Here is a 15,707-nt window from a genome sequence, read left to right as displayed (position 1 = left end):
AGGAATATATCCCATGGAAGTACCCTCACAGAGTGTTTATAATAACGTGAAAAAAATGAAAACATCCTAAATTTCCATCACTTGAAGACTAGAGTGAATTAGGATATATCTAAACACTAGGATACTCTGCAGCATTTACTGAGAATGAAGTAGAGCTATAAGAAGTGCTGCGGAAAGATGGTTTGGTAAAAGAAATGTTTCATAACAACATGTAAATAGTATATAATCATCCATTTGAATTAAGAAACCATAAACACATATGCTTGTGTGTGTGTGGAAGGATAGTTACATCTAAGCAGTAGCCTTGGAAGGACTCAGCGAAGAATAATTATTTTAATTTTGTACCTTTATATACCATTTGATTTCTCAAAATAAGTATCTGTTACTTCAATTACTTTTTTCAAGTGACTCGGAGGGAGAAGCTTGATAGTGAAATAGTCTGGATTTCGCACCTCCTGGTATTATGAAATTGTATGTTTTAAGGTCTGAGGGAAATGTGTCCAGATAACCCCCAAAGGTCCCAGCTACATTCTGTTAATATTAGGAATGATTTAAAAGCAGAAGAAAAGACTCCTTATCTGTTCAACAGGCAAGAGGTTATCCTTGAATGTGAAGGGAAGAGTGCCATCCGATGCAGAAGCTCGAGAAGGATGAATGGAAGTTGAGTTGACCATTCCCTTGTAGAATACCATGGTGGTACTGCTCGTCCACATCACTGTAACACCAGCATGTGCATGTCCACATGCCAGCGAGCAGTGATCATAGGACACTTTGAGTAAAGCTGGCACAGCTGGAGCTGATGCTATCTTCCTTCTCTCCCCAGGGAAGAACCCAGATGTGTGGCACAGTCCATCTATAGTACCAGGCAGCCTGTGCCTGAGGCTCAGGGCTACATTCTGCCCTGGCCTTAAATCACTGTCCTGTCCTGGAAAGATAAAGCAACATTTGTTCACCCTCTGCTGCTCCATCAACAGATAGGGAGCACCCAGGACCTCCAGGTGTTTCCTTCCCAGCTCAAGTAATTTAGAGAAGTGCAAACTAAGTGCCAGCTAAGATCCAGCACTTTGGGAATTAAGCCAGGTCCTGCCTGTGCCTACACCTGAAAAGCGATGGTTACATTGTTTAATGCATGCTGTGGGAATGTCCAGAGTATCAGAAGGAACTGAAAAATCTTAGATTTGGTGCAAACTAGATGAGTGAATCAGCTCTGAAGGGGAGCACTTTAGGACCTCTTGCATTGGCAACTGACTTGCCTTCCTCCTCTTCTATTCTTTTTTTTATTTTCTTTTGTTTTGGAAACAGTCTCACTCTGTCGCCTGGGCTAGAGTGCTGTGGCATTAGCCTAGCTCACAGCAACCTCAAACTCCTGGGCTCAAGCAGGCAATCCTCCTGCCTCAGCTTCCCAAGTAGCTGGGACTACAGGCGAGCACCACCACATCTGGCTAATTTTTTCTATTTTTAGTACACATGGGGTCTCACTCTTGCTCAGGCTGGTCTCAAACTCCTGGGCTCAAGCGATCCTCCTGCCTTGGCCTCCCAGAGTACTAGCGCTTCTATTCTTTAAATGACAGGAGGGAGCTGCCTGAGATGTCTTGCCAGATGTCTATGGACAAAGTATGATTGATAGATGACGGGAACTGGTCCCACTTGTGAGTACCGGATTAAGAATGTTGAATGATGTTAGAGAAAATCCTAAATAGCTCCTCTTTTCAAATATAGCCATTCTTACCAGCACACCTCACTCTCTGAGATGCTAAAATTAAATAAAATTTCTTAGGCTAGGGTGACATGTCCTCAGTATACCTATTAAGGCCGGGATGTGAGAAAGGAGGATGTCAGACACAGTCAGGAGCCTGGGGCACCGCAGGGAACACAGCAGGCCTGGGATCATGCACTCAACAATTTACTAATGCCTCCCATAAACCAAGCATTGTTTTAGGGATACGGAATATAGTAGCACATACTATAATCTCTTTTTAAATAATTTGTTTTTTATTTACTTCTTTTATTCATATTGCCTTCTCATCAGTATATATGTACAGACAAATGGTAGATATTATAGGTAGAAAAATGGAGGTGATTTGTGGCTTTCCTCTTTGTGGCTTTCAATATTGCTTAGAGTTTTTAATACAATAAACACACATTATTTTAATTGTTTAAAAATTTAGTAAAGAAACAGAGATGAAGAGATAAGTCAGAGCAGAGGAATCTCTTGATTAGTACCCCCAGGTCTGAGATGTGTTCCACTGTCCACTGGAGCTATGGGAAGCAGACAGAAGAATGTGCCTGTGAATGGGTCATTTTAGTTTATGGAAGAGAAGGGAAAATTGCCTGAATACGTTAGTTTCATTATAACTCTCCATCTGCTATTGGAATCAAGAGCAAAATGCTTTTCAGCAAGCAGCAGTCAGTATCTACATGTCCTTCCTCTGCATTCATCCCCACAGGGCTCCTGGTGGAGATGTGTGAGCATAGGGAAGCAGCCTGTCCATCTCCTCCTGCTCTCATTCCTGAGAATGGTAGCGCCACCTTCTCACTTAAGGGTGGAAGCTGTATACATTTCTCCTGCCTTCAAAATGCCCAGGAAACATACTGAAGAAAAAAAGTCTGTGTCTTCTTGAACCCTTCTGTATTCCTTCCCCAGCTTCTCCACCATGGCAGCCCTCTTTCATTCACAAAGCTCTGACCGAATATCCGCAGACAGTTAAGACAGTTCTGGTCAGAGTCCTCCATGTCTGGCCCTTCCTTCTTCCCTTTAGTTCCCAACAGGGAGGTCTAATGGTAGAATCCAAATAGTTATTTTTCTAAAGAGGAATCAATGGTGATTAGAAAGCGGTAAGGGGTGTGTGTGTATGTTTGTGTTGAGTGGTAGATACAGAGCAGGGGTTAGGACCATAAGAAAGAAAAGAAAAACAATGTGGCAAGATTGCTGCCAGTTCTGATATTTTTAATTGACAATGGTAATTTAAAATAAATTAGTTGGTTTACTTACTTAAACTTCACATCCTAAACATTATTCCTTGATCTGGAGTTCCTATTGCCTACCTTTATCAATAAAATGCCTTGAAAATGAATCCTACTGTGTTAGAGCATATTGTTAAGTATGCAGAAGCCCAACTGCCTGGGATCAAATCCCACTTTTGCCCCTTCAATGTATCATTGGGGAAATTACTCAACTTCTGCCTTACTTTTCCCTTTGCAAAGTTGGAATAATGGGTCATTGTAAGGATTAAACAAATTAATACATTAAAAGTATTTAGAACAACGCCTGGCACCGGGAAGTACTCATTAACATTAGAAATTATTCTCATTCCCCATTGTCTTTCCCACCCTCTTAGTCTTGCCTCCATTCCCACACTCTGTCCCCTAACCCCCCGCTACTTATTCCCTTGAGCTCTTGCTCATTCAAAGCCTCATCATAGGAGCCACTCTGCTACAAAAGATGCTACTGAACACTTCTAGGACATGTCTGTTTTACCTCTGTGTCACTGACTCTTCCTTCTTAGGTTTCTTTGTGGGTTCCCCTCTCATTCTCATTCTTCATGCTCTCCATGATTTTAATGACCACTTGTTTACTCTTGACTCCAAAATGAAAATCTAGCACATATTTGTGGAACTTCACATTGCTTACTCTATTACCTACTTGAAATAAGCTTTTAGATTTTTCAGAAGCACCTGAAACTCAACATATAAAAAGAAGAGGCAATTTTCATTCTGGCTACCCCCTTCCACTGGGTCCACAGCACCAAACCCCCTTCCATTGAGGTCCCTAATCCATTTAATGGCACTCTCATCTTCCTAGTCACCCACACCAACAGCCTATGATGCAACTTTGATAACACTTCTTCTTAACTCACCATATCCAACTAATCATAACCTATACATTTCAACTTCTAGACATCTCTCAAATTTGCACCCTATTTTCCATAGCTCCTTTTGTCCCTTTATGAGAACCTAAGCATCTTTTTCCTAAGTACTGCAAGAGACCCTAACTGGTCTCACTGCCTGTAGTCTTCTCTTTCTCAAGTTATGTTTCTCCATAGATCTGCTAATTATCTATGTCACCCACAACTGAAGCTTCTTTTTTTTTTTTTTTTTTTTTTTTGAGACAGAGTCTCACTCTGTTGCCCAGGCTAGAGTGAGTGCCGTGGCGTCAGCTTAGCTCACAGCAACCTCAAACTCCTGAGCTCAAGCGATCCTCCTGTCTCAGCCTCCCGAGTAGCTGGGACTACAGGCATGCGCCACCATGCCCGGCTAATTTTTTCTATATATATTTTTAGCTGTCCATATAATTTCTTTCTATTTTTAGTAGAGGTGGGGTCTCGCTCTTGCTCAGGCTGGTCTCGAACTCCTGACCTCGAGCGATCCACCCGCCTCGGCCTCCCAGAGTGCTAGGATTACAGGCGTGAGCCACCGCGCCCGGCCTGAAGCTTCTTAATGCATTCTGGATAAACTCTAAGTTCCTCAGCACAACACACAAAATCCCTTCTGGTCTGGTTCCTGCCAATCTTTCCAGCTTTATATACTGCCAGTCTTGTTTAAATGACAGTTCTAATAGATTTTGTAATTGAAGATTTTGCATGCATTGATCACAAGGTCAAACTAACAGCCAAAGTTGTTTACATTTTCCCTGTGGCCTGGCTTTTGAGGGTGTATCTAAATCATATTTTGAACCCTCCAAACATAAACCCTAATATCTATGTTTTATTTCCTGCTTAATCAAAAATATCTCTGCCTAGCTTCCCCCTGACACATTAGTAAAAAAGGCAGAATCCAAGTTCCTCTCTCTTTTCCTGGTCCCCGTGTGTGTTGAGGTTTTATGTGGCCCCACGTGATGTCAACCTAAGTAACAGAGAGCGAGACTCTCTAAAAGAAAACAATGTTTATTTGGGAATAGGCATTGCAATGGGAATACAAGGACCTTAGTAACCTACGTGCATATTAGGGAGGTAAAGGAAGACAAAGGTTTTTAAAGGAAAAATGAACAGGATTACATAATTGTTTTGAGATAATTATCCTTGGCTACAAGGATCAATAACAAGGGTATTGTTAGTCCAAGGTTGGACAGGCAGTTTCTGGGAAGATGTCTTCATAGAAGTATTTTTGTGTGTAAAGTTGTGATGGACGTTGTGCAATGTTGATAGTTTTTGTTACCAGGCATTTGTGCATGAGAACCCTCCCTTCATGGCCTTCTCCAGCTCCATTTCTCAGGGTTTTTTAAACACAAGTGACACCATTTTGATTCTGACAACTTGCACAGCGGCCATGTGAAACTCTGAGTAATAAACTTCTTTCCATGTTTCAATGACCTTGACATCGCCATGTTGTTACTTGGTCATACCTATAAATTAAATCACACATATATTTTAAAAAAATGACACCTGTTTAATGACCAAAACTGCAAACTGAGACCCTGCAGGCTGGCCACTGGAGGCCATCAGAAATGTTTTATTGGGGCCACAAGTTTTTGAATGCTTTCAGTTACCTGCCAAAATTTTAAAAGTGGAAAATTTCCCATAAAAACCCACTTTTATGGCTTCTCTTCAAAAGCTGGAAGAACTGGCCACCTAGGTCCCACAACACCTACCTGGCTCAGTAGGGTCTGCCCTCTTTCGGCGGGAATGACTACTGCAGTTTTCAGTCACCAGCTCTCCTGAGCGTTGGTTTTCCTGGTTGCTTCCTTTAATGCGGACGTTGGAGTTTTCAGCCCTAGATTTACAGTGTAGGGACACTGAATTACTTGTGTTTCCTGGCATGTCATTGGCTTGTACTCATTTTCTTCCACACCGTGCCTTTTACTTTAACTGTCTGCAAAGCCTAACAGTTCCAGTTTACAGCAGCTTTTTTCTGAACTCATGGGGGACTCCTAGTCCCTTTATATATTCCCATATCATACTGCACGTCCATCTGTCACAGCCTTTGCCACATTAAATTCAGATTAAATGTTTGTAGGATGTTTGAGCTCCTCACAAGTCTCACCTCACTTAGCGACCGATTGGAAATCCTCAGCGGAAATTTTGGGAGCCATTCATTTTATTGATTTCATCATTCTTTCAATAGCCATGAAGAAGGCGGAGATGACTGACACATATCTTAAAGGATAAGTGTGTCTCTTGTCAAATAAGCGGTTTATAGGAGCACGGCGTACCAGAGAACTACAACTCCCATCAGGCACTTGGAGCCCCTGCGGCCTGAAAGAGAGAAAACAGTCTAGGAACTACCACTCCCGTGAGGCTCCGCTCCCCGCACCTGCGCAGGGCCCAGGGCCACGTCACTTTTGCGGCACCAGAGACCACGCGTCTCATCCATGGCTTCCGCGGACTCTCGCCGCGTGGGGGATGGCAGCGGTGCCGGGGGCACCTTCCAGCCCTACCTAGACTCCTTGCGGCAGGAGCTGCAACAGACAGATCCGACGCTCTTGTCAGTAGCGGTGGCGGTTTTTGCGGTGCTGTTGACGCTGGGTAAAGAGGCGGCCGGTGGTTATGGCGGGTGCGGGGTGGGCAGGGGTCCGTATTTCGGCTGCGCTTCTGCAGGCCGGGGACGTGGGGTCGAGATGGCACCTTGGGGGCGTCCAGAGAGTGAGACTCACTCCTTCTACCGCCCCACCCTCTTGCCTGAACTAGTGGCAGCAGCTCTGTGTTAAAGTGGCATCCCAGTGGACCCCCGCAGTGACATCCTGGTCCTTGGGACACGGGTTACTCTTCTTTTTCCGTCCCTGTTAAGCCTGAGCGCGCGTTTTCCCTCCTTCCACTACTCTTCCTGCTGAGCTCACCAACTTTGAGCTTCCTGTTTTTGCGAGCTGGGTACAGGGGATACGGAGGTAATAAGATAAAATAGCACCAGAGTCCACAGTAAGGATTGCAAAGAAAAGTGACAGTTGTTAGTGGCTGGCACTCAGTGGGTCCCTAACAACGACAGTAATGGTTATGATAGTGGTAACAATCATGCACACATACTACTGATTATCAAGGCGTAATTTTGGTTTTTGTTCTCTGTTCCACAGTGTTTTGGAAGTTCATCCGGAGCAGAAGGAGCAGTCAGAGAGCGGTTCTTCTTGTTGGTCTGTGTGACTCCGGGAAAACATTGCTCTTTGTCAGGGTAAGTGCTTTGATTTACACCTCTGTTAACACCTGTGTTAAACTTTATAGAAAATTTTATGGCATCCCAGTATGCCTGTCATCTCATGCTTTATTTGGTAAAAGAAACTATGCCAGGAAATTTGGGAGTTAATTCTTGACCTAGCAGGATAAAAAGACTCTTGGAAAACCCATAAACTAGAATTATTGACCATTTCTATTTTTTTGCTCTTGCTAGATGCTGACACTTAGTACTTATCACATTTAAGGATTTTATGTAACTAGTTTCATTCTAGAATAGCTGAAGACATAGAAGCCAGTAACCTATATGCTTATAATTCCCTGGTCAACAAACCCTTCTGAGAGCTTGTCAAAGACGTTTTTTAAAAGAATGATCTTTCTTTGACATACTGGGCTAGTTAGGCTTCTTTTCATTAATATTTATTTTTAATATGTTTAGTATTTTTAACTGAGTGTGTTTTACTATGGCAAATAGAAGTTTTCTGCTTTTTATTCATCCTTTTGAGAGTATATATTATTTCCCTTTCACTAAAAGACTACAATGACAAATCATTTTTAATGGTTAAAATATTTACAGAAGGTCGGTAAATTTGGCCACTGTCTTCTGAAAGTAATGTTGTTTTTTCTTACATTGAGGAGAGGGGAATGAAGTTTGCGATTAATTAGAGTTTTCTACAAGTTAAAAAAATCAATATGGTCCTTTTTAGCTTTTGCAAACAGCATTCATTTATTTGACCTTACACCTAGAAGAGTTATAATAATATTACTCAATTTAGATCAAGTTTACTCTCATCTCTTCCATGTTGTTTTTTTACAGTTGTTAACAGGACTTTATAGAGACACACAGACGTCCATTACTGACAGCTCCGCTATATACAGAGTCAACAATAACAGGGTAAGATGTTTGTGGAATGTTGCAGTCTGACCGTCTTACTTTACTGTGATGTGTCAGGGACATTTCTAGGAAGAATTAGTCTGAGGATGTCTGTACCTCTTTGGATTATTTTTATAGAGAAACATATTCTATGTGACAAATTCTGCCCTTGACAATCTGTGCTGCAGATTTAATCATGCCCACATCTGCTTTATTGTGTCTTATGTACAATAATGTTATATCACATTTTATTCTTTTTGTTTGTGTGTCTTCTTTCCAAATTTACTGCCATTTTCTTTTATGTTTTGAATAGGTAATACATGCACATGGGACAAAAATTCAAAAGATTGGAAAGGATTTTTAGTGAAAAGTAATTTTTCCTTTCCTGTCTCCACTACCCAGTCTTGTCCTTAGGAGCAATAGCTGTTACTTTTTTTGTATGTAACCTTCCAGATGTTCTCTGCATATACAAACATCTCTATATACTTTAATTTCTTTCTTTCTAAACACTGTTCTGCCAATTATTTTTTTCATTTAACAATATGACTGATACAGCTTGGGTTTTTCTTTTTCTCCCACATTTGTACACATAGTACTACCTGGTTGATTAATGAGCTGCATGGTATTCCACTGTGTGGCAGTAGCATACGATTAAACTGTTATTTAATCAAAGCCATATTAATAGACATTTAGTTTTATTTGTTGTTACAGTCTTTTGCTTTTACAGAAAATGCTGCAGTGGATATCTTAAAGAGTGTATATGAGTTTATTTTAAAAATACCCATCATGGGAAAGACTTTTTATATACCTGTGTAGCTCAAGAATGTAGACAGTGACTGCCAACTCAGTCATAATCCCTAGTAAGTTTTGAGAATGAGTGGAATGAGGGATGGGGGGCTGGTTGGAGGGGTGGATGAATTAGAATTGTGATCTTAACAGACTTTTTTGTCTTCTCCATGTGTTCCCCATTTCCCTTTCTGGTGCTTCCAGAATTAAACATTATAAACAAAGATAAAGGGATATCCTTTTAAATGTCTTAGAGATATCTTTATTGTTTTCAATGATGGCAGTCTTTCTGGCCCTGACCTTTTTAAACTCCCACAAATTTGGATTTTGAAATTTCAGGTTTGGAAGATCATTATTTCTTGGGGTACCTATACCAGATTTTTTAAGTGGATATTCCAGGGTAGGCTTTGGACCTCTACCTTCCAATACAGTCACCACTGGCCATGTGTAACTATTGAGCACCTGAACTATGACTAGTCCAAATTGAGGGGTGCTGTTAAGTGTAAGGTATACACTGGATCTTGAAGACTTAGTTTGAAAAAAGAATGTAAACTATCATTAGTAATTTCTTGTTTTTTAATTACATGTTAAAGGATAATATTTTGAGTATATTGGATTAAATGACATTAAAATTAATATTACCTATTTTTACTTTGGTTACTAGAAAATTTAAAATTACGTATGTGGCTTGTATTATATTTCTATTGAATTTATAGAACATTCTTCCCTTCTTTCTTTATGCCTTCTCTTACACCCTTATGTTTAAATCTAGTCTCTCTGGATAGTAATGTACCAAGTACTACATCTTCTGAATCGCTTATAGTGCGTGGTGCCGTGCTGCTTTTAAAATGGAGCAGTAGGTCCCAACCTGGGGTCCCCAGACTCTTAACAGCACTAAAAACAAAAAAAGAAAGAAAGAAAGAAAGGAAACGAAGAAAGAAAGGAAAGAGAAGGGGAGAAAGAAAGGAAGGAAAGAAGAGAGGGAGGGAAGGGAAAAAGGAAAGAAAAGCAAGCAAGAAAGAAAAAGGCTAATAGACGTTTATATTTATCTTTGAAGAACTGCACAGGCTATCTGAAAGGTCATAATGAATCCAGGTGGAGTTATGTCAAACCGATATGTGATGCTGATTTCCTTCTTTTGGACTGTGGTTATGGTTGGCTATGGATAAGGTAGAACATCTGAGAAATGATCGAAAGATCTAATAAATATACCAGACCACATCTGAGAGTCTTATCATTAAGCACAGCCACATCTACACTGAACATGAAGTCAAGGATGAAGGCCTGGAATGGTGAATAGGACTTACTAGGGTGCATAATGGGCTTGCTCAGTAGGGGCACAGCCACATCTATATTAAACATAAAGTCAAGGATGAAGGCTTTTAATGTTGAATAGGACTTAATAGGGTACATAATAGGTTTGCTCAGTAGAGGCTCAATAATTGGCACAAAGGGCAGGCTCCATTGCTCACACCTGTAATCCCAGTGACTTGGGAGGCTGAGGTGGGAGTATTGCTTGAGGCCAGGAGTTTGAGACCACCCTGGGCAACATAGTGAGACCCCATCTCTTAAAAAAAAAAAAAGAATTGGCACAAGATATTGACAGAGTTGGAACAAACAGTGTGTCTGGTAAACAAATACTTAAAAATTAAATTAAGGGTGGGAATGATAAAAGTGTGTTTTGTTATAAAGATTGGGAATCTCAAAAATAGTAACATGCTCTATGATACATTATAGGTCTTATATCACATTATTAGTTTGTGAATATTTGTTACTGTTATTGACGTGTTTTTGCTTTTACTATGTTTGTACTAGTATATCTCCCAAGCCTCAGATAGACCACACTTCTCTGACTCCCCCAGACAGAGTCAGGTTTCTTATGTATTCTCAGAACATTTATCAAAGTTACAATTTTATATTTTTATATATAATTTTACACTGTGTTCATCTTTGTCATAAATTATGTTAGATAAGGAATGATGTGTTTACTGACTGCTATATGCCCAGAGCTGACTGATGTTTTATGAGTAGAAGGTACTCCGTGAACATTAGTTTGATTTATTAATTACAGTAAACATTTGATTAATTAATTAGGTGCCAGTCTGGCTCCTAAAGTCTGATACTAAAGGTTTATATTGTGAACGTGGAACTGGACTGAAACATTAACTTAATGTTTTTGCTGCTATCCTCACTCAGGGCAATAGCCTGACCTTGATTGACCTCCCTGGCCATGAGAGCCTGAGGCTTCAGTTCTTAGAGCGGTTTAAGTCTTCAGCCAGGTAAGTAGGAAGGAAGTGAAATGGGCTTGTCTGAAGTGTGTAGATTGAGGCCATACTGTTTAGAGGCCAGTCTGTATATTTGTTCTGGTGGTATTTGGGTTGTGTCCTGGGGTAGAAAGAACATGGACGTTGAGTTCAGCCAATTCTAGATTTCAAGCCTTCCCTCATTTGGGTTATGAGGATTATATGAGATGATGCTTAAAAAGTGTTTCATGTGTTTAGAAAATGTTAATTCTTATTAGCATTGTTATTAAATTTTGCATTTACTCTGAAGATGAATTTAATAACATGTACAACTTAAAATCTGAAAAAAAGAATTTTAAAGCTGGGATGGATCCTAGAAGTTATTAAACTCCAACATTATGTATGTCTATTCTTAAGTTACCTAAAATTGATGCTTCCAGAAACACAGAACAGTATTTTCATATTTCTTTTAGTATCTGCTCAGGTGTTATTGACTCTTAAGTTCTTCCCTATAATTCTTACACTGCAGTTTCACATGCTTTATTCTTTTTGGTCTCTAACATTGAAGAACTGAAGAGGAAAATCAATGTGCTGTGTTTCAGTGATTTGAAGACGTATTTTAATATCTCTGGATTTGGAATACATCTTAAAGTTAATGATGTCATATTTTAATTGGCAGTATTTTCTCTTTCTTAATGGTCCCTGAAATAATGGTCTTTTGATAGCATCTTAGTTTTGATGGAATAAAATAGTTGATTCTTTTTGTTGAAGGTGTCTACACTGAGATTTTGTTACTGCTTCCTTGCCCACAAGATGGTGGTGATGAGCAATTTGTCACAATGAGAATGTGATTTTTATTCCTTGGACAGTTGAGAAAAATATAGAACTGATAAATTTTGCCATAATTGGGTATTTATTTCCAATTAAAAAATGTTTTTTCTCTTTTTCTGTTGTCAATTCTAAATATTTTGTAATTTGCAGTATAATTACTCTGATTTCCAGAGAGGGTGAGTAGTAAGGTTTTTCTTTTTTTTTTGTTTATTTGAAACTATCTTTTTTTCGCTCTCATTTTTGAATGATTGTTTCAGCGGAGTATGGAGTCCTGGGTGCTAGTTGATTCCCTCATCACATGGAAGGCCTTAATCTTGACTTCAGACATCTGCTGTTGCAGATGAGAATGCTGTCATCAGTCAGCCTATTTGTCTTTTCACTATCTGCCTGGTTTTACCCTTTACCTATCCAGGGGTAGATTTTCTTCTGTTCAGTGGTGCATTTAGCCTGGTCATGCTTGGAATTCAAGTATGCTATTCCAGACCAAAGATTCTTTTCAATTTTGGAAAATTCCCACCATGATCTCTTCAGGTAGTGCTGTTTCCCTATTCTCATTTCTCACCTCCTAGAACACTTACTAACATTATTGAATGTTATTATTTTTGCCCTACTTGCCTCTTCTCTATCATATCTTCCAGACCTTTTTCCCTTACATATTGTGTGATTCCCTTATATTTATTTTCTAGTTTACTACATTCTTTCAGCTGAGCTTAATCTCTGCTTAACTTTTACTTGAATTATTAATTTCACTTATTCTAATATATTCTTTACTTCTAAAATATGTATTTTTTCAAATCAGCCTGTTTGTTTTTATACTATTCTATTTTTATTATGGTTTCTAGAATTATTCTCCTAAATCATTTTGAACAGACTTATGTTATAGATTGCTTTATTATCTCTAGTTTGGGGGTGCTGATTCTCTCTTTGGGGTGCCAGCTATTCTCCCTCATAATTATTTATTTTCTTGTGTGCTTTACAATTTTTAATCTAGAAACCTTTATCAACGGGGATGTGTTGTTGATATTGTGGTTGGTGCTCTTTAATACTTTAGGATATGAAAGCCTCGTTCTACAAAGGATTCCCATTTCCTTCAGTTGAGGCCACAGGGGTTCAGTGAGTCTGGCCCAGTTTTTATGTAAACCTTTCTGCTTGGGGATCATATACCTGGAGAGAGTATAAATTCATACCCTCTATCTGTGTGAGGCACTGGAGGCATGGTGTTTCTATTTCTTGTGGAATTATTTTCCAACCTCTGACCTCCATTAGACTGCTTTTAAGTTCTAGGCTTCGTGCAGGGTGTTCAGTTCCAGCTCCCCAATTGCAGATCGGTCAGTGCATGTCTCCTGTTCCCACCTGGGCATCCAAACCCCTTTCCCCTAAGGCCTGTTGTCTACAGTTTCCCTGGGCTGCTGTCCTTTAGCTTTGATATCTGTTTCTGTCACATGAGGTTTCTCACTATTGCTGCCTTAGGTCAGGCCCTACCTGGTTACTCAGCTTCTAGTTCAGTTGCCCTAAGATTTCTCTGTCTTCCATTTAGGCACCAATATTCTTTGTAAGACAAAAGCATAAACTCCACAGGTCAGTGTCTCGTGCCCCTTCACTATCTGACTTGGTTCTTCCCCATCTCCCTGTGTACCTTGACTTCTCCAGGGAATGTGTTTCACTTGTTTGTACCTTGAACTACAGGTCAAGTATCCCTTATCTGAAATGCTTGGGCCCAGAAGTATTTTGGATTTTCAGATTAGGGATACTCAACCTGTACTTTTCAGACAGTCTGTCCCAATTTTTTGTGTAGATAAAATTCAGCTCAATTGTTGCATCCTCCTTTAAGTCATCTTTGACCTGTTCTCATTTAAACGATCTTTCTCTTTGTTCCTGTTACACTGTGTGCATACTTCTGTCCTGCCTGGCATTTATCATACGGTTCTCTATGTGATATTTCTTGGTCTTTGAGAACAGGCATCATTTCTTATTGTCTTTTCAGCTTTAGTATTTGTTACATAGTAACACTCAATAGTTCTTTGTTAAATGAGGATTTATGTTGTGTGATAACATGTGCACAGGCCTGCCTGTGTGTCTGTTGAGTGTTAGTCACCAGGATTAAATTTGAAGAAATTAAGGATACAGTTTTTCAAGATAATCATAAACTATTGCATGTTCACATGCCAGTTTTTCTCTTTTTTTTTCCTTCTTCCTCCAGAGCTGTTGTGTTTGTTGTGGACAGTGCAGCATTCCAGCGAGAGGTGAAAGATGTGGCTGAGTTTCTGTATCAAGTCCTCATTGACAGTATGGGTCTGAAGAATACACCATCATTCTTAATAGCCTGCAATAAGCAAGGTGCCATCATGTTTTCTGGCAATAATAATTGAGATTTGGGGGGGATTGCTACTAAAAATTAGTTCAGTTATCTACATTTGCCATTATTGAGGATAGAGACAATTGCTGTAATGAACTATAAATTGAAAGATTTTAAATCTTAAAATGTATTTCTACTCCTACCTTTTCACCAGTTTTCTTACCAGAGGACTAAGGAATAACAGAGTGATTGTTATCAATTTTTCTTTGATATAGTGGTTTTTTTTAAGATTATAAATTATTTTACTTTACCAAATTTGTCAGATTGACAATATGTCATATCAGATATATAATTTTAGAGGGACAGAGTGGAGTCTCTTCTTTCAAACAGGTTTATCATCCAGTAAATTTTATGGAGGAGAGTTTGTAGAACTTGTTTTCCTTTAACCTGATAACCATTGAAAACTTTCTAGTCATACCCAATAAAACTGGGATTTAGTTCCATTACCTGTAAAATAAGATAAACTAGTTGATCTGTTCAGCTTTCTTTCAGATCTAAAATTCTGATTCTATGAAGAGCCCAGAAGTGATCAGATAGTCACCCTAAAGATGCCTAATCAGGAATGCATTACCTAACCTCTTTATTTCTCTGATTCAGTATAAGGAGGGGAGTTAATGTTTGTTTGGTGTGCGCTTTGTGCCAAACCAGGTCTTATTTCTTGCCTATAGTGCACTTGATGCTTTAACATACCATCTTAGTATCAGTTGGAAACATGCTAAGTTAACTTTTAAATGACAGAGTATTGTCTATAGGAGTCAAGGCTCTTGTTATAATCACAGCACTGGTAGGTTTTCTTTTTGTTAACCTTCCTGGACTCATATATGTATTGCATTGAAAAGTCTGTAAGTTGTGGAAAACTTTAGTGAAAGAGCTAAAGTCAATTTTAGGGTCATCAGCCTAATAGTTTATAAGCATTATCTTGGGAAAACCCATATGTGCAGATATAAAGCTTACTTTCATAGAGAAGGAACCTAGTTATAAAAGCTCTTTTTTTAAAAAAAGAGAAAAGAAACTTACTGGTTTAAATAGGAATTTTCTTCTATGCAAGAAGTCTTAGGAAAAGACCCATCCTTACTTAAACTACAACAGTGGTTTTATTTTTTTACAGATATTGCAATGGCAAAATCAGCAAAGTTAATTCAACAGCAGCTTGAGAAAGAACTGTAAGTGTGAATGAGGCCATTGGTTAATTATATGTCTCAGCACTTGACCTTAAGAAGCATATTCATATTTCTTTTGTTTGGTTGTATGTGATTATCACAATTACAGACTAAAGATTAGTGTAAAATATACTTGTTAAATAATTTACAAAAGAAGTAATGGAATTATAAAAAGCACTAATGGGATGTTTATAGATATTTTAAAATGTATGGAAAGAAGATTTATTGAAACCATAAGCTCAATTTATTTTACCACTATTACTCACTTATAGTTGAAATGAAGGTTTTAGAAACTAAAAAATTTCATGCCAAGTTGAGAACTGTTACGTCAGTGAATGAAAGTGTTTGTTCACCACTCAG

The 15,707-nt window shown here is 39.0% G+C and overlaps 1 protein-coding gene across 1 annotated transcript in view; it reads left to right on the top strand.

Moving 5' to 3' along the window:
* Positions 1-15,707, top strand: part of LOC138388048 (serotransferrin-like) — a 54,104-nt gene that overhangs the window by 35,551 nt on the left and 2,846 nt on the right. Inside the window, 7 exon segments of the mRNA XM_069475409.1 lie at positions 6,215-6,285; positions 6,288-6,461; positions 7,004-7,098; positions 7,915-7,992; positions 10,954-11,036; positions 14,032-14,168; positions 15,296-15,350. Coding sequence (XP_069331510.1) covers positions 6,215-6,285; positions 6,288-6,461; positions 7,004-7,098; positions 7,915-7,992; positions 10,954-11,036; positions 14,032-14,168; positions 15,296-15,350 — 693 coding nt within the window.

This window comes from Eulemur rufifrons, chromosome 7, assembly GCF_041146395.1.
Source record: "Eulemur rufifrons isolate Redbay chromosome 7, OSU_ERuf_1, whole genome shotgun sequence".
In the NCBI taxonomy this organism is placed as follows: domain Eukaryota; kingdom Metazoa; phylum Chordata; class Mammalia; order Primates; family Lemuridae; genus Eulemur; species Eulemur rufifrons.
Note: the sequence above shows the minus strand (reverse complement) of the source record. Positions and strands in the feature narration are given on the sequence as shown.